The 18,526-nt window shown below is 45.6% G+C and overlaps 2 protein-coding genes across 4 annotated transcripts in view; one reads left to right on the top strand and one right to left on the bottom strand.

Annotated features, from left to right (window-relative positions):
• The window catches only part of LOC147421029 (uncharacterized), an 83,221-nt gene extending 69,773 nt beyond the window's left edge, over positions 1–13,448 (top strand). For 2 of the 3 annotated variants that reach the window (XM_086504804.1, XM_086504805.1), the window contains 10 exons: positions 8,318–8,404; positions 8,506–8,685; positions 10,401–10,498; positions 10,584–10,731; positions 10,847–11,008; positions 11,142–11,270; positions 12,347–12,469; positions 12,568–12,756; positions 12,945–13,034; positions 13,191–13,448. In XM_086504804.1, the coding sequence (XP_086360930.1) occupies positions 8,318–8,404; positions 8,506–8,685; positions 10,401–10,498; positions 10,584–10,731; positions 10,847–11,008; positions 11,142–11,270; positions 12,347–12,469; positions 12,568–12,756; positions 12,945–13,034; positions 13,191–13,244 (1,260 nt within the window). In that variant the 3' untranslated portion in view covers positions 13,245–13,448. Of the gene's footprint in view, positions 1–8,317; positions 8,405–8,505; positions 8,686–10,400; positions 10,499–10,583; positions 10,732–10,846; positions 11,009–11,141; positions 11,271–12,346; positions 12,470–12,567; positions 12,757–12,873; positions 13,036–13,190 lie in introns of those variants that run through there. The other variant, XM_086504806.1, reaches the window with a different exon arrangement.
• On the bottom strand, positions 7,327–7,767 carry LOC147421030 (uncharacterized). The gene has a single exon (XM_086504807.1). The coding sequence runs from the start codon at positions 7,765–7,767 to the stop codon at positions 7,327–7,329; it is 441 nt and encodes a 146-aa protein (XP_086360933.1).
• Positions 13,449–18,526: the final 5,078 nt, after the last annotated feature.

Below are 18,526 nucleotides of genomic sequence, written 5' to 3'. Positions count from 1 at the left end.
TTCTGAGGCTTCTTGGGCCACTTCTTGAATCTCCTGCTTGTTCTTGATGTCCTTCAATTGAGCTTCAAGGCCCGCAATCCTTGTTTCTAGACTAGCAATCTTTGTTTCCTTGTGTGTCAATTCCGTCCTAAGGGTTGAGACCTCCTGCTGCAATTTCTTCAATTCTCCCATGATGAAAATCTCCCATGGGTTTTGGGGCTTAATTAGGGGTGGGACAGGGGTTGGGTTCGAGACCATTGCTGCAAATGTTGTTGGTTTTGGGGTCATATTCTTGAGCAAGGGGGGGTTCTGTATCAAACCCTAAAAAGATTAGGGTCCCCCCCTTCCCCCTTGGGGGGTACACTAAAGGTAAATAAAGTCTCCCCAGCTACTAGAAAATTGACGAGCTCGGTTGCTGCCGAAAAGGAGGAGGAAAAAGAGAGAGAAATGAAATGAAATGTGTGAGAGAGAGAGAGAGAGAGCACGACATGCTATTCTGTATATTGTGTATATTTGTAAAAAGGAACCTTACAATATATAAGTCTTTGTTTTTAGCCATGCGAGCCATGCAAAACTTCTAAAAAATAATTGGAGATCATCTACATGCTCCAAAAGGGAGGGTTCCCATGGGTTGACACCAAATTGAATGAGGGCTTGGAAACCCAACAACCCCCCCCCTCATGCCCGAACTACATACATCACTCTCATGATATCTCGAGTTTTTGATGTACTTCACAACAGTGAGTTTAAGGTTCTCTCACAACCAAGGATTTTGGTGTTTCCATAACTTGGTGCTATGGTAATGAACCCCCCTTAAGCATAGATAGGGTGTAGGTTAAAAAGTAGCTACCAATAAATGGAGTTTTTGGTTCACTACCAAACCTTGGGTTTAAGGTGTACCCAATAACCTCACAAGAAGTGCGACAAAAATAGTACTTGAATAAAATTGGTATTTTGGGAGGTCTTACCACTCATGTGTGGCAGTGTCCATAACTCGTACAAATTATTTTGACTAGAAAAACGTAAAAAGAGTTGATCATTAAGAACATCGCTGTCAACAAAAAATATTTGAAGCTTATTTTTACCCTTTTGAAAGCACTTATTTGAAGGACGATTTGTCTTACCATAGTGAACACAAGGATTCTTCTTGAAACAATCCTTTGTCTAGTGATTAGTGCGCCCACAAATGGCACAAGACTTGGTTCCAATGGATAGTCGAGATGAAGCTGAGGTAGAAGCACAATTAGTGACTGCATAGGCACTAGGAGTACCAAAATAACCGATGGGGGATAGTGCATATGCACTAGGAATAATGAGAGAATTGGTACGGGATATCCTTTTTTCTTCTTCCTACAATGAATTGATGATACCATCCAAGGAGGCAACGGATCTTTCTCTTTTAAAACAGTGACAATCTGATGAAATTCATGAGGCAAACTTTTCAACAAAATAGCTATGAGATCTTCCTCTGGCACTGGGGCTTCCATATAAACAAGTTGAGTTTTAATACTTTTCAGTTGGTTAGCTAAAGATGTAATGTTTTCATCAGTACGCATAGCAAGAGAGTACAACTCCATCTTTAGACTCATCGTTGAATACTTAGCTTTAGCACCAAAAACCTTCTCTAGTTGTATCCAGGCTGCACTAGAAGATTGCACGTCATCCAAGTAGTGAATAAAGTCATCTTTGAGAGATGTTAGAATAATACCTAATGCTTGCTCGTCCTTGCGTTGTTGCTTGGCAGATAGTGCTCTCGTAACTGCAGCGGATGTGCCAGCTTCGTTGGTTGATGTCACAAGACGGGCACCACGTGCCAATGGAAAAGAACAGACTTTTAATACTTCAATAACAATTGAACTAAAAGAGAGAGACGACACGCAACACGGAGTGGCGGAATTTCACCCCAGAGAGTATTGGCCCCAAACCTTGGCCTCCTTTCGGTATTTCTTTATATTGTTTAACACAGTACAAGCCGGTACTTGAGACTCTGCACCTTCCCCAGGAAGCATGCCTGAGAATGAGCCCTAACCTCATATTTAAAGGCCCTAGGCCCCAATAGCAATTTTCAGTAAAAAGCCTTCAAACTCAAAAGCATCTGGTCTAAAAGCAATGCTCAAAAGCTGCTAGTGTAAAATCGGGTATTCTGTACAGCTTCCGCGTCATTAGCCAGCACAAAACGCGGAATTCCGTACAGCATGCCATGTCATCAGGCCAGTGCAATTTTAAAAAATGTGCCACGTCATCAGTTTGCGTGTGTGCGGGTCCTGCTTTATTTTAATCCTTTATGTCACTTGGGGCCCCATTGGACGGGGTCCCCATAAGTTGGTAGGACTTCTTCTTTTGTTACTTGTTCTTCTTAGGGTTTAGGCCCCTCGGCCGGCATTTGTAAGTTGGCTCCGTTCTTTAGGCTTTGACAGTCAGCAGTTTGTTATATCTCCCCTTCTTGAAAGAGAGTAATCGTCCGCGATTACAGCATATCTGCAAAACAACTCAAGTTAGCTCAAAAATTTCCGAGGGTCATTCTGAGGGACAGTTTGTTTGCTCTTTTTATTAAGGAGTTAGCTTCTCCCTTCGTCCCGATCGAAACTCTCGATATTCCGGCGTACTAAAATTAGCCATCACACCCAAACCGTACTGATCTTCCACGGGTTTCTTGATACACTAAATTACATACCCACGCAATCTCATCCAATAAGGAATATTCAGTGGTTGGCACATCTCAATGCAACACAAATGCTCACATATGCATGCTACAAGACATAGAAACATAAAGTCACTGATGAACACTCCTCCCGCATAACCTAACAAGGTCCAGGCCGGGAGATATTCAACGAATCCCTCATCACTCCTCCCACATAACCTAAAAAGGTCCGGGCCGGGAGATATAGAGGCCTTTTACAACCAAACGTCCCCTAGACCACAGCCTGCGTCGTTTGGAGGTGCTGAGAGTAACCACTGCTCAGATCTCTTAATACTCCTCCCGCATAACCATCCAAGTCCGGGCCGGGAGTCACAACAACAATTATTTTACAAGCATACAACCAAACGCTCCCTAGGCATTGGCCTGCGTCGTTCGGAGGTTTTCAAACATACAACGAAATGCTCCCCAGGCATCGGCCTGCATCGTTCCGAGGTTCAAACAATACCAAAACAGTATTTCTCACTTCTCCACCCGGGAGTAAAATCACCAATCAATGAAACTAGTATTAAAACCAGAGTCAAACATTTCAATCGGCACCAAAACAGGTTCAAAACAGATACTCTCCATTTCAAACAAATTTCAAACAGGATCACCAAACAAGTTCTTAGACAAAATTCAAACTTAAAAAGCAATCTCGACACCAGTCGAGCTCGAAAAGTCAACTGACTTTCCAACCATAAATCTGCACCAAAAATTTAGGGTTAGGTTCATTCCATAGGGTCGTAGCCGAGCACAGCATGGTCCATCAGCTCTTGGACAAACAGTGTTTCTTTGGCGGCGATGGTAGTGAAGAGACATCTACTGAGAGATGTCCATAAATTTCAAGTTATAATCTGCTAGGGTTTCCAGGGCAAGTTTCAGGATACCCCACTCTGCCAGAAGTTGCACTCCGAAGGAAGATGTCAGAAACCATATAACTTTGGGCAAAATTTTTTCTTGAAAGCTTGCCAAGTCCTTGGAAGTGTGCGGCTTGGTAGCTATAGACATTTGCATGGTACTGTCTGTGAGAAAACCAGCAGCTCTAACAAATCTTGGATCCTTCTCTTGCAAGTGATCTTAATGGCTTTTGCCTTGTAAGACATGAGCGGTGAAGATCGGAGCGTGCCCGATGCGCGATGAATTAAGGACCGGTATGCTTTCAGAAAAGCATAGCGGTGATGCTCTGATACCACTGTCACAAGACGGGCACCACGTGCCAATAGAAAATAACAGACTGAACAAACTTTTAACACTTCAATAACAACTGAACTGAAAGAGAGAGACGACACGTGACACGGAGTGGCGGAATTCCACCCCAGAGAGTATTGGCCCCAAACCTTGGCGCCCCTTTCGATATTTCTTTATACTGCATCAACACAGTACAAGCCGATACTCCACACTCTGCACCTTCTCCAGGAAGCATGCCTGAGAATGAGCCCTAACCTCATATTTAAAGGCCCTCGGCCCCAAAAGCAGTTTTCAGTAAAAAGCCTTTAAACTCAAAAGCATCTGGTCCAAAATCAATGCTCAAAAGCTCCCAGCGTAAAATCGGGTATTCTGTACAGCTTCCACGTCATTAGCCAGCGCAAAACACGGAATTCCGTACAGCATGCCACGTCATCATGCCAGTGCAATTTTCAAAAATCTGCCACGTCATCAGTTTGCGTGTGTGTGCGGGTCCTACTTTATTTTAATTCTTTATATCACTTGGGGCCCCATCGGACGGAGTCCCCATAAGTTGGTAGGACTTCTTCTTCTGTTACTTGTTCTTCTTAGGGTTTAGGCCCCTCGGCCGACATTTGTAAGTTGGCTCCACTCTTTAGGCTTTGACACGTCAGCAGCTTGTTACAGTTGATAAGGGTTTCACGATACTCCACAGGTTCTTTCGCATCAGATAGCGTTTCACTTTGATTTGCCCGGCATGAAAGCCCGTTCCATTGAATTTTCAATTTATCCACCTTTGGAAAGTGAGAAATCAACACAATATCATCAGCATATAGTAACAATGGAATCCATGTCCCTGCTAGCTGAGCCCCTTTGTCTCCCTGATGCTCTACATAGTGTGAAAACTCTGAAAGCTCATCCACATACATCCCAAAGAGACTCGGAGATGGGGGCATCCCTGGTTCACTCCAAAAGCGGAGTAGACCATGTCAGGGATGCCCTCAGTAGTGCGTATCCGCCCCATCACTGTCCTGTATAAAGCCAGAATACCCCATATCAGCTCTGTGGGCACACCTATGTCCTGTAGTCTGCGTATAAGTCTGGCTCTCGGCACTGTGTCAAAAGCTTTGCGGAAATCCATAAAGCTACAATAGATTCTCTTGCCATGGTGTCTACCCTGCTCAACAATAGCTCTGAGTGTCAGAAACTGGTCAAGAGTGGAGAAACCTCTAACACAATATCATCAGCATATAACAACAATGGGATCCACGTCTTTGCCAGTTGAGCACCTCTATCGCTCTCTTTGTCAATGTATTCAGACACCTCATCAACATACATACCAAATAGAGTAGGAGACAATGGGCAACCCTGTTTCACCCCAATAGTGGAGTGAACTAAGTCAGATATCCCCTCCGGGGTGCATACATGTCCCATCACTGATCTGTTTAAAGCCATAATCCCCAAAATCGACACTATGGGCACCCCCATCTCCTGTAGTCTGCGCATCAATCGAGCTCTCGGCACCATGTCAAATGCTTTGCGGAAATCCACAAAGCTACAATAAATCCGCCTCCCATGTGACCTGCCCACCTCAACGATGGATCTGAGTGTAAGAATATGATCAAGAGTGGAGAAACCCCTCCTGAAACCAGCCTGACCCTTTGACCGTACACCCTCACCCTCTGCCTAATTACTCAACTGCTGCATACAACCGTGCCAATGTGTGTCCAACCATAATAGTGCGGTAATTTCCTGGCTCTGTAGGATCACCTGCCTTGAAGATAGGCACAATAGTAGACAACCTCCAAGTCTCAGGTAATCCCTCACACATGACCCGATTGAGCAATACTGCAAGAACCTCAGCCAGCATATCCCTAGCACGTATAAAGTGCTCCGCTACTAGACCATCATGATCATATGCCCTCCCGGTCCTCAACCTGTCAATGGCTCTCTTTACCATTTTAGTGGTAAAGAAGGTGCTCGTAGGTGGACATGGTTCTTTAGGATCTGAAAGGGGATCCTGTCCAGGAACCATATATAACGATGTCGCATACTGGCCCCACACACCAGGAGAAGTAATCACTGGGGGAGGGGAGTGCTCATGAAAGAGTCTCCATGCCTCTCCCGAGTCTCAACTCAAGAACAACTGATACAAGTCTCGCTCCATCTGGGCCAAGTAAGCTCGTTTCTTCCTTCGCACAAGGCAAGAAGATCCCTCTAAAGCTGGGCTCTTATCTCTCTGCACTCCTCATCATACCAACTATTCTGAGGCAGGCTCCTTGAATGTCGCCTTCGATCCGGCTGAGTGTGAGGGTATGCCTCTGATGCTGCACCATGCAGTGTCTCAGTCAGTGAAGTGGTGCACTCCTCCACTGAGAGGCATGGGCCAGCTGTGCATAGACGATCCCAGATATCCACTATATAAACCGAGTCAGTCTCTGGTGTAAATGTATAACGGGTATGTGACTTGCTTCCTGTTGTCTGTGTTGTACTATACTGGAATGAGACTAACAATGTCAGGAGAGCATGATCCACTGCTACGCCCACTAGTCTTGCTCCCACTGTGAAATCCTGAATACAAGGAATAAAGCTCGGCTGTGTCATAACATAGTCTACTGTACTGGCTCCGTGTCTGTGTGGAAAGCATGTGAAACCTGCTGCTCCGAGAAATCGCTGTAAGCCATTAAGTATGGCTAACCCATGTGTAGTCTTCATCTCCGTGAGGTATCTCCCATACTCTGTTTGCTCTCTGTCATGTGAGCATCTGTCAAGCCCAACTCACTCACATCCAACTCTCTAAGCATCTCATCTGAAGTGTCATAGAAGACTGTCTGAGAGTTGCCCATTCGGGCATTGAAGTCTCCTAGAAGGATGATATCACTATCCCTAGAAAACTCCAATATATCATCGTCTAGTATAGAGAAGGGTGACTGCCCTCTGGATGCAGCATATACTGACGTACTCGGGGGGAAGTAACATATGGCAATGTACAGAAATCGACATGTGTCAGCTCTCAACCTCACCCACATGTATCTAGCATGATCATCTTTCCGTACGATATGTAGTAGTGGTTGTAACTCCCCTCTAAATAGCACTGCTACTCCTCTTGAACCTCTACTCCCATGCTCAGATCTCTTGACTGTCCTGTGGGCTGTCTCCCATCTGTACCCCGCCACATGTGGCATGAGCTGTCCAGGGACCTGGTGAGTCTCTGAGAGGAATACAATGTCCCCGTCTCTGAAACTATCTTCAAAGGCACCAACATCCAACCTCATAGACCCATTACAATTCCAAGTAGCCATCTTCAGTGTGGTCCCATAGGTCTCACACCGTCATGTAGAGTGCCGCTCTACAATCACCACCCGACCATCTCTGTAAAAGGCTATCTTCCCCTTGTCTCTTGCCTCCCTAATCTCTGGCATGACTTCCTGCATATGGGCAAGCTGTGAAAGGGTGAGGTCGTTGCCAAGATAGACCCCAGTCTTCTTGAGGGTGGGCCTCTTTTACAAGAACTCCTTCTCCTCAATAGAGGGGAAGCCCAAAATGAGAGCCCTCTCTTTCGATGTATCCCCCATGCCTCCACTTTTCTTGCCAACTCTCCATGCTCTTGCATGTGTCGCTTTATCTATCCCCATTAGTACCATGAGCTCCTTCACTTCTTCGTCGACTTTATCCCTATCTTTAAGGCCGGTGACTCTCACATGTAAAGCCCTTGTACGCCTTCGTTGTTCCTCTTGTAGTGTCATGTTGATGATAGTGGGAGTGGGGGTTGATACGTCTTTTCCTTTGCCCTTCTTGGCGACTGCAATCCACTTCTCCACCTCATCCACTTTCTTTTGGGTTTTGGTGATCACCTCTACCCATGAAGATGTTATAGCTTCTTGCTGTTTCTCCTCTTCCTTGATGGCTTGCATTTGTTCTTTGATTACTTCAAGCTCTTCCATCACTGAGGGTTGGATTTCTCCCTCTTCAAGTCCACCATTGGCTCTTGCTTCGGCTAGTCTTTCTAAAGGGTTGAAATCTGCTTCTTGAGTTCTTCAAGTTCGGTCCGAAGCTCCATTTTCTCGTCAGTTCGAAGCTTGTCCTCGCTGATTTTCCATTGAAGGAAGATCGCCTTCTCTTTCTTCCACTCTTCCATCTCCACCCTGTACTCCTTCATCTCCTTCTCCATGATTGCTAACCGCTTGTTGGTGGCCATAAATGTGGCTTTCTTCCCTGTCGGGGATGCTATGAGAGAGAGAGAGAGAGAGAGAGAGAGAGAGAGAGATGAAATGAAATGATATAGTAACGTTTTCATAATGCCAAAATGACCTATGAGACCAATTCATTACAAACTGATGAATCTGATACCATGTCTGGGTACAGAAAAGAGATGCTATAATGAATCTAGAAATTCTATTAGCTGGAACTGTGCGGGCTATGTGTGATCACTGATACAATGGGTATCCAATACAAGAGGGTGATATAACGGGTCATTTGCTTTCTTTTATGTAGGCTGGAGCTGCACTTGAAAAACTACCAATCGTATCACAATTTGCTAAACCCAGCTATGCAGGGAAGACTGGAATTGACATCATAAAGGTGACGTTTTTGGTAACTTTTGTGTGTACATCAGCCAAATTATTAATAATTATTATTAGATTCATACTGGAAGCTGACTGTGTGATAGTTGCTTTTGTCAGGCAGATGTAAGATTTATATTATCTACAGTTTTTTCTGCCTTAAATCTGCCCATAAACAAGGCTGCTGGTCTTGCAAAAGATCAAAGGTCAGAGGGGCTTTTGGTCACATCTGCGTTGTGTCCCATTCATGGCCCGGTTGTGCGCTCAACTATTACAGAGCTTGTTCGCGAGTATCGCGTGGTAAGGTCCTTGCTACAAGTTAAATGATACATATGTTTGGGTCTTGCAGTACAAGTTTAAGGAAGGAAAATTCTATGAGATATTCCTGCAGTTTGTTGGATATAGATAATAATCGGTCTCTCATTTACCTTGGTTCAATCTTTCTGTAGGGTGACTCAGTGAGAATGTAACTTCAGGTTGTAACACATCAATTGTATTATGTCAAATATGAGGAGCCTACTGCTTTGGTGGTACTGAGTGTAAAACTTAGGTAACCTAGGTTGATAATGTACAGAGGAGTATGAGAATTTTTTAAATGTGACGCTTCATGACCAGGTTCTACAGTTTCTCTGAAATTGTTTTCATGGGAGTGTGAAATTTTCTGATTGGTGCTTGAAACTTTTAATTCCATGGACTTCGTGACTTAATGTAGGAATCACAATTTTATCCCCAAATGTGGGTTTGAAATTTCAAGAGGGGAAGTAGAAGGTCTTATGCTGCTACTGATACTGACGTGCTTCAAAGCTGCTGCCATGGAAGGCATAGTAATATGGGATACCCATTTTTGGTTTCCCTTCCCCACTGTCCTCCTGTTCCCCTCGTCCCTGCTCTGTCCCATTGTGTCGAACGCTCCTTGTAGAACCAAGATTCCTCTCTAAGCCCCGTCCCTCATTCCCTGTCCCAGTTGTATGGGAAGTATCCCATGTTATTATGATGGAAGGGCGGTCTGTTGGTATGGTCCTAAAAGGCAAAGTCGTTAAAAAGGAGGGCCAATGAGGCCCCCATCAAAACTTCTATTTCTGAACCAGTCATATTATAGCAGGCTGCCTTAGGAGAGGAGCTTACATATTTTATACATCATTTTAATGATGAATTATGTGTAGGTTTTACCTTGTTTGGACAACATGGATTAATTCAGCAGATGTTTGCCAGTCTTCAATTGGTTTTATAATTGAGGACGTATCCTTGCTTGAATTTCATCAGATGTGTTGATGATCTCCAAGTATGGGATTATTTTGGCTAGTGCAATACTCAGGGTCTTCACAGACAAAATTGTGGATTGGGCTGCAGTTTATTCTCATTCAACCTCAAAATGGTGTTTCAATTTGTTGCTCCATTGGCTTCATGCTAGAAAACCATATAATATTCAGCATTGGTAGGCCAAGAGCCTTTCTATAGTTCTGTAAATGCAGGTTGAAAATAAAGACCTTAAATTAACACGAGATACAATGGTTTGAGGTAGATGGAATTATAAGGTGCTCATTTTAAGAATACATTAGAAGTGTGTGACCATCCAACTTCCAAGGTTGTAAGAGTTAATCTTGATTTGATGTGCAGTAAATGCCAAACACTCTGCTGGTGGAAAGAGAGAGTTTTTGTTGCTTTGCGTTTACTTCAAGAAAAATAAGGCTCTTTCAAACATCAGAGATTCCAGCAGTCAAAACCTTCACAATGTCCATGATAGCGTTTTCATTTGCAATATTGACTCTTGTCAAATGCTCTGAGAGGAGCTTTTGGTGTGTGAACAGTTGTAAAACCCATCTCAGCACGTACCAAAAGATGATTGCAGAAGTCCATGTTTAGACACATCATATAGAAATATGCAGATATTATGCTGTCATTTTCTACTAGATTGTGCTGGTTAAATTTGGTTGATTAGTCAGTTTATCTTTACATTCTTTCGGGATTCTTTAATAACATTTGGCAGGACACATGGGTTTATGCAACTACTACAGTGGACAGAAGAAAAGCTGAAGCGGGCCAAGGAGGCAACAATTGCAGTTATATATGCTTCGGCATATGGGAATACAGCAGCATTGGCTCAGGCCATCAGGTAAAAGGTTTTAGATAACTACGAAACCTGTATATTGTTGTTTTCTCTCTCTTAAGGTGTTTATTTTTCCCTGGGCTGCAATTAGCCGTGGCATATCCAAGGCAGGTGTTGGTGTTGAAAGTCTGAATGCGGAGCTGAGTTCAAGTGCAGATGTGGCTGATTTGGTAAATCGATGTTGCGGATTTGTGGTAGGAAGCCCAACGCTTGGGGGTCACATGCCCACACCTGTTCAGGTACTAGAAGATTAGTTTGGGCAGACCTGGTCCCCTCCATTCTCAGTTTTGTAGTTTCTTGCTTCATACTTTCTACAAGACTAGTCTCCTGAAGAGCTCCAAAATAATACTGCAGAATGCGTTGGGTGTTATATTGAGGGATACTAATGCAAGAAGCAAACCCTGTGGAGTCTTTGGGTCATTCGGATGGAGTGGAGAGGCAGTAGATGAAATTGAGAAGCGCCTGAAGGATGCTGGATTCTCCTTCGCTTTTCCAACAATTCGATGCAAATTCAAGGTAAATCTTGGTTTATTCTTCTCGTGTAATTATTTGCGAGGTGGTACCTTAGGATCGATTGAATCAAGATAATTCTACCTTCAATAAAAAGTTCGGTTAATTGGTAAATGTGACCCCGTGCGTGAAAGAGCAGCCTACAGAGTCTATGCTACAAGTATGTGAAGAGAGCGGTACAGATCTAGCTCAATTTGTCCAGCGTGCAAAGGTTAAAGAGCGAGGCAAGGCATCTCCCCAATTTTCGACAGCCTCAGATGTTGAGCAGGTAAAATGGCTCATTTTATGTCATTTTCCTGTTTTTTGATTGGCTGTGTGAGCTATCTTGGTGGAAATATGAAAATGATGATTTAGGATGCCTAGCATTTTGTTATTTGCGAGATCAAAAGGAACTACAGGATGCCTGGCATTTTTGGCCCGATTGTGGCTGTACTGAATTTCCTGGTCTAAGATCAATAGGAATTCTTTTTCTTTCACGAGCAAATGCAAGATCCCCCCAAAAGAAAAATTGTTTTTCTGTTTAGTGTGCTAGAGCAGCCTTCTCTTGCTTATCATGGGATTTTGCCTCACCATCCCTCTGGTATCCTCTCTGAGTACCATCTTTACAATGCCTGGGAAAACTACTCCAGTGTGCCTTTTTGGCATGAAACTTGACTGGTGGGATATTAGGGTTGCAGCATGCTTACCAGAGGCAGTCACATGGGAGACCCAGATACTGTGGAGAGAGAGCTGTGCCAAATAGCATGGTCTCATCACTTACATTTTTGTGTGAAGCTGATAGCTCAATTTATAGAAGCTGTGCTGCTGACCTTCGAAAGCTTGAAGCTCACGTGGCAATGCTTGTTAGATGGTTGCACTTGTACTGCATATATGTATTTTTGTACCATACTATAGTGCATGCCATGTTGGAAAGCTTGAAGCTCCAACATGGCAATGTGTGTTACAGGGTTGTACTTGTACTGTGTAAGGCTATTTTTGTACCATACTGTAGTCCATGCCATGTCCGGCGTGCCTGTCAGGCAATATTTGACCACGACATTTTTTTAACAGCTTTTGACCATTTCTTCTCGATGTTCCCTTGGAACTTGGCGTCACTTAAAAGGCTGCCTCCTCTTACATCTCCCGCAAGCCTCTAAAGCCTCAATTGAGCCCTCTCCCTTTGGCACCTTCTAGGCTTCTCAATCAATTTCTCTCTCATGCCTCTTCTTCTCTAGTAGCTTTAAGCTAGCATGAAGTAGCTTCTTCACTTCTCTTTTTGGAATTTGGACATTGTGTGGGCCTAAACCCTTGCAAATGCTTCATTGTTGTTTGTACTCAGCATGCTCCACTTGTTTTTCCTTGTAGGCTGTAGGCCGTGTGATCGGGTCACTCTGCGTGGTTTCCGCAAAGGAAGGGGATGCTGAAAGTGCAATGTTGGCTTCTTGGGTCAGTCAAGCCAGCTTTGTACCACCAGGGCTGACAATAGCAGTAAGTGCGAACACGTTCTGTGCACTGAGTGCGAATATGGTTCTGTGCACTGATGAAGAAGCTCTACACGTACTTCAACAATAAAATTTCTGGTGTAGGTAGCAAAAGACCGGGCTGTGGAGAGCCTGCTTCTACCAGGAGGAAAGTTTGTTTTGAATGTGCTTGGTCAGGGGAAGACTGGTCCAATAATGAAACAGCTTTTGAAGCCGTTTAAGCCCGGAGAAGCTCGCTTTGAGGGCTTAAATGTGAAGGAAGCAAGCAATGGTGGTCAAATTCTCTTGGATGCAGTTAAGATCCTTTCATTGCAAATTTGTTGTTTGTACCATTCTATTAGGGTGTCCAGGGAGTCCACCCCCTAGATGTATAACATACCACGTGCGTTCATCAGCAGTTGTCGTGTATAGGTCTTGTATGTAGTGGACTCCCTGGTGTTTCAAGGAGCTGTTTTAGCAACAAAGCCCTGTTGCCTTCACAGATAGCTTGGTTGGAATGTACTGTAAAGAGCCGAATGGAAACAGGTGATCATTGGGTCTTATATGCTCTTGTGGACAATGGGGAGCTGCAGGTAGGTGCCCAAAGCTGTCAAAATTTTTGTGAATTTTAGTAATTAAGCTCTAGGATGCCTCGGTTGTGAATTTTTACCTGCTAAAATTAGGGTTACTGTTTAGTATTGTTTAAGCCTTATGTTGGGTTGGGCTGATATTGATCTTTTTTATTTCAGGATGAGAAAACATTATCTGCTCTACACTATAGAAAGACGGGTGCACGCTACTGATGAGCAATGGCCAAGTTTTGCAATCTGGCAGAATCACATATTGACAATGTACTAGTAGCAGTGCCAAGTGACAATATGGACAACATCAACCCATTGAGTTGAGAAGCATGAAATGTAAGTTAGCAAGTTGTATAATAAGATATGTAGCTGTATAGTAAGGAATATGTAAGGTAAAACAATGTTAAGGGCGTTCCTTTTGTTACTTGCACAATGCTCTCTGTCTCCCAATGTCATTTTGTCATTTTGTTACTCTGACATTGTATCAGATCCACCACATTGTAACATTCTGGTCTCATAGGTCACTTTGGCCTATTGAAGACGTTAATATAACATTTCATCTCTCTCTCTCTCTCTCTCTCTCTCTCTCTCTCTCTCTCTCTGTCTCTCTCTCTCTCTCTCTGTGTGGTTTGTCTGTCAACCTTGGTAAAACCAAGGTTATGGTGTTGTGGATCATGAGGTCAGCACCTACATTCACATACGGCCAAGAGACTGTGGAGTACACAGATGCTTACACTTACCTTGGAGTGGTTTTTAGCGGACCTGCATTCTCACTCAGAAGAGCAGCAGAGACCAGACTGACTAGAGCCCACGCAGCACTGGGTAGATTAGAGAAGATGTGTTCGTAGGTTCAGTTTCAGGAGCCACGGACAAAGCTCTGGCTCTTTGACACTTTGGTGGCTTCAGCATTGCTCTATGGAGCTGAGATATGGGGACCTTCATTGGATCACCGCGGGAGGCCGGGTCGCACAGATGGATGGGGGAACATGGAGAAACCTCTCGTCTCTATGATCTCGCGGCTCATTAGGGCCAAGGCATCAGTACCACGGGCCATTATCCGAGCAGAGCTAGCAGCCCCCCCACTAGTGGTGGAGACGCTCACCAGATCAGTCTCCTTCATAAACCGCACATGGGAACTTCCTAGAGACAGATATGCTCGCATAGCACTCGAGTCCTCTCAACAGTTAGCCATACAAGGAGATACAACATGCTGGTATGGGAGATGGCATCATGGTTTCAGGCGCATGGGTTCAGCATAGACAGGCTGCCACCATTCCAGTACTCATTGGATGCACCAGCTCTCACTCTTACACAGTCAGAGATCACCAAGCTCATCCGCCAAGACCTGACCCAGCTAGACACTAGGAGGACATGGATACAACCAGCACAGGAATTGGGCACGAAGATGGCTTTCTACAGAGACCACCTTCTCTAGCTTACGGAAGATGGTTTTGTGACGAGACCCAGATACGTGGATACCCACTTGTCTCATGGGATACTATGTGTTATTGGCCAGTTACGCACATCTTCTCACCAGCTGCGGATTGAGACTGGGAGATACAGCGGAGTACCAGCAGAGGCCAGGACATGCCCCTTGTGTGCCATAGAGCCTGAGACCAGAGTTACCCGGAACGCGGAACGGGAATGGCGACTGGCCTCCCTGCGGAACGGGGGAACGGGAATGGGCCCGGAACGGGAACGGCGCGGAACGGCAGGCTAAAAAAACACCCAAATATTATTTTTTTTAGCGTTATGTGTTTGAATACAAGTAGTATTAGAGTCCTTTGACTCTAATACCCACAAAAAACACGATTCGAAGACCATTTAACCTTATTATGACTTGATTGGGATGTGAGGCGCCCAGAGTACATAGCCAGATGAACAACATAGCCAGATGAACAACAATGAGCAAACACAATGCCCATAGTACATACACAATGCTCTCAAATAATTGCAAGAGTAGTAGTCAGAGATAACACTTTGGAATTAATTATGGCTAACATAGTAACAAGCCTCAAGGGCCGCCAGCGGCCAAGGTGCTACAAAAAAACCAAAGGGAGGCAAAGTTCAAACCAGACTTCAGTGACCACAATACCAAAAGACTGAAGGTGACAAATACCATAAAGATGCTAGTAGCTACAAATGGCAAAGAGGGCAAGGCTCAAGCAGCCATACAAAAAGGTGGATAAATGGCAAAGACTCAAGACTCAAGAGCCACTAGCCTGAGAGGCCTCCCAATCCGTAGTAGCTCCGTAGTAGCCGGCTGTAAATCATGCACATCCTCCCATTCCTCATCATCGAGGTCTAGGTCCGGCTCGATCTCAGCCACAGATGAAGTACCTGGTGTTGGTGGATGTGCATCTCCACCTGCCTGAGAAGCCTCTTGCTCCATCTCCCACTGCGTAAAAGGATCTGTCTGTTTGTCTGTAGTCTTGCAAAGCATTTTCAAATTTGCGCTGACGAAGACAAGATCATTAGCCTTCTCCACTCCAAGCCGATTCCTCTTCTTGGAAGCAATGTGGCTAAAGGTACTCCACAATTGCTCCAAGCATGAGGTACTAACTGACTGGCTGAGAATACGGATCGCCAATCTCTGAAGCTCAGGGCCATCATAGCCATAGTCCTCCCACCAAAGCACTGAACCTATTTTCCTGCGATCAATCTGAGCATCTGGACTGCCAAATGACCCTCGCATCTCTCTGTACTGTCTCAGCTGATCTCTGACAATGCGTCGCCCATCTCTGTCTAGAACCATCTTGTTTAAGATCTCTGTAAATTGGTTCATGACTTCCCTATCTGTCTCTTGCCCTGCACCTTGGAACTCTGGATCCACCATGTACGCTGCCCCGTGTAAAGGAGAGGCATATGAATTCCACCTCGAGCTGCAAAGCGCATGGATCTCCTCATATCGCTCTGCGTTCGGCTCAAGCTGTGCAAGCTGCTCAATCATGCGGTCCATTGCCTCATAAATCTTGCCAATGCAAGGATCCATGCCATCCAGAACTCGAAGCAAATGAACCACCGGTTTTACCTGTGCATCTAGACTCTTGAGCTCCTTCCAGAACTCAAGATCCTCTGCCTTATCCTTGCACAAAATCCCTGCAACTGTCTTTGCATAGGGGGAGGTGGTGAACTCATCACTGATGAAGACCTGTCGGACCGCATTTTGACATTCAGACAGCCTGCGTACAAGAAGAAAGTTGAATGCGAAGCGGGTATCTGAATACTTTAGAAGCACTTTGCCGCCCGACCTCTTGAGGTACTCACTCCGAACCAAGTTGTGATTGTTGCTGAAAGTAACCATCTTCACTGCATCAGCAATGACTGGAGCAATCCAGTCTAGCTTGCCGATGTCTTTCACAAGGTTGTTCAAGCAGTGTGCCATGCAAAAGCACACTGTCACATGCGGATAGTGGCCCTCTATGATAGCTGCTGCTGCCCTGTTTGATGCCTCCCCATCTGTGACAAAGGCCACCACGTGTTGCTCACCGATGGTTTCTATGGCCGCTGTCCACTCTGCAGAGAGGACATCGGCGGACTTGCCACTCTCAGTGGCATCATGAGAGTGCACAAAGTACATCTCTCCACTGGAGTATGCGACGAGACCATGGATAGATCTCTTCCTTGTATCGCTCCACCCGTCAGCAATGAGGGAAACGCCATGTTTTGCCCAAAGACGCTGAATGTTGAGGGTTGCTTGCTCCACGATAGCCTTCTCTCGATCGAGCAAGGTGGTTCGGAGAGCCTCTGAAGATGGCGGCACATAGCCGGTGCCATACTCTCCTATCTGTTGCACCATGACTTTCCAATACTCTGACCTATTTCGATCAAACATAGAAGAGGTTAGTATCAAAAAAGTGGAAACGACGATAACGGAAGAAATGAGAGAGAAGATTGATGAATCATAAAACAATGTACATACCTCGCTGCGACAAATGGGATATGGTCGTGATAGAAGAATCGGGCCACGGCCGCATCCACCTCTTCTTTCTTCTTTGGGTCCCAAGAGGTGGTAAGGGTCTTTTGGCGACGAATTGGACCTTTTGAAGATGCACCAACACCTACACCGGGTAGAGAGGAAGAAGGGAAAATGAGGGTCTTTGGATCAATACCTTTGCGTGCCGGCTTGGCTTTATGGTTGAATTGCCGATCCTTTTCCTCGAGCTCCTTCCTCTTCTCGATGGTTACGTTGGCACAAAATTTCACCTCATGTCCCGGCACTCGAAGAAAGTGTGCCCTCACTTTGTCATGCCCCCCTTTCCGCGTGTAAGAGCATAGCTTGCATCCCCATGCACGAGAACCTCCCGCCGCCGACAAGGTGCCCTCCGAGGTCACTTCATCCCACCACGACCATTCCTTCGCCTTTTGAGTGTTGCCCGCATGAACGGAGGGGGTTGAACGAGAAGAAGAGGCCATGGATTATCCGTGAAAGAGAGAGAGCTTGATCTTTGAGGATTTGAGAGAGAGAGATAGCTTGAGAGAGGGCTTGAGAGAGAGAGAGGCTTGATTCCGTTCTTGCTTGAGGCTTGTGCAATGAGAAGTTGAGATAGAGAGCTTGAGACTCGAGAGAGAGGCTTCACGGTTCACCTCTTGGAAGTTGAGACCGAGAGAGAGAGTTTGACCCTTGAGCCTTGAGGGTTAGCCCAAGAGAGAGAGAGGTTATGGCTTGAGAGCTAGAGGCTAGGCCCCTATGGCTTGAGAGTCGAGACTCGAGAGTTGAGAGCAAGGGAGAGATGGCCCCCTTCAAACTTCCTTGATGCTTTGGTGAAGAATGGGGGAAGGGGGGATTTATATAGGGCTGTAAAATTTAAATGGCCGTTGGCTGCCCAAATCTCCCAAACAGCTATATTTTTAAAAGATGAAAAACTGCCCGTTTCTGCCCGTTGCTGCCGTTCCGGCCGTTCCGCCCCATTCCAGCCGGTCCGTTCCGGTGATGGCCTGCCTGTCGGAACGGCAGACCGTTCCGACGCGTTCCCTGAATTTTTGACCGGCCGGAACGCCGTTCCGGCGTTCCAAGGCCCCATATAGGCGTTCCCCGGTAACTATGCCTGAGACAGAGCTGCATTATACATGCCGCTGCTCCGTCTACTACGAGATACGAGGTTGCTTCCATTGCCTGTTCAGAGAGGGTTTTGGACCACTCTCAAGAGTCATGGGATACGAAGATCAGAGATGCCTGGGTTTGTTCTTGCTCGAGCTGCGCAGACACAGAGATAGCTTGATGAATGGCGAGGCTAGCTAGTCTCAAAGATGGATCACAGACTTCTTCAGAGCAGACACGGGACAGCCGCAAGCGCCACTCCCACAGCAGAGCTCCCCCTCGTCTCACACCAGAGGCACACTGATCGACCGAGCGATTGAACTGGGGAAATCTAGGCGCCCACGACTGCGGAGGACTACACAGCATCGACGGAGGCTACATCAAAAGATTCGGAGCACGCTAGCCAGGCATGCACGACGCCTGGTCAGACTACTAACCATGGAGGAGATTGATGAGATCCGTC

The sequence above is a fragment of the Adiantum capillus-veneris genome, chromosome 28, assembly GCF_014529385.1.
Source record: "Adiantum capillus-veneris isolate H3 chromosome 28, ASM1452938v2, whole genome shotgun sequence".
Lineage (NCBI taxonomy): Eukaryota > Viridiplantae > Streptophyta > Polypodiopsida > Polypodiales > Pteridaceae > Adiantum > Adiantum capillus-veneris.
Note: the sequence above shows the minus strand (reverse complement) of the source record. Positions and strands in the feature narration are given on the sequence as shown.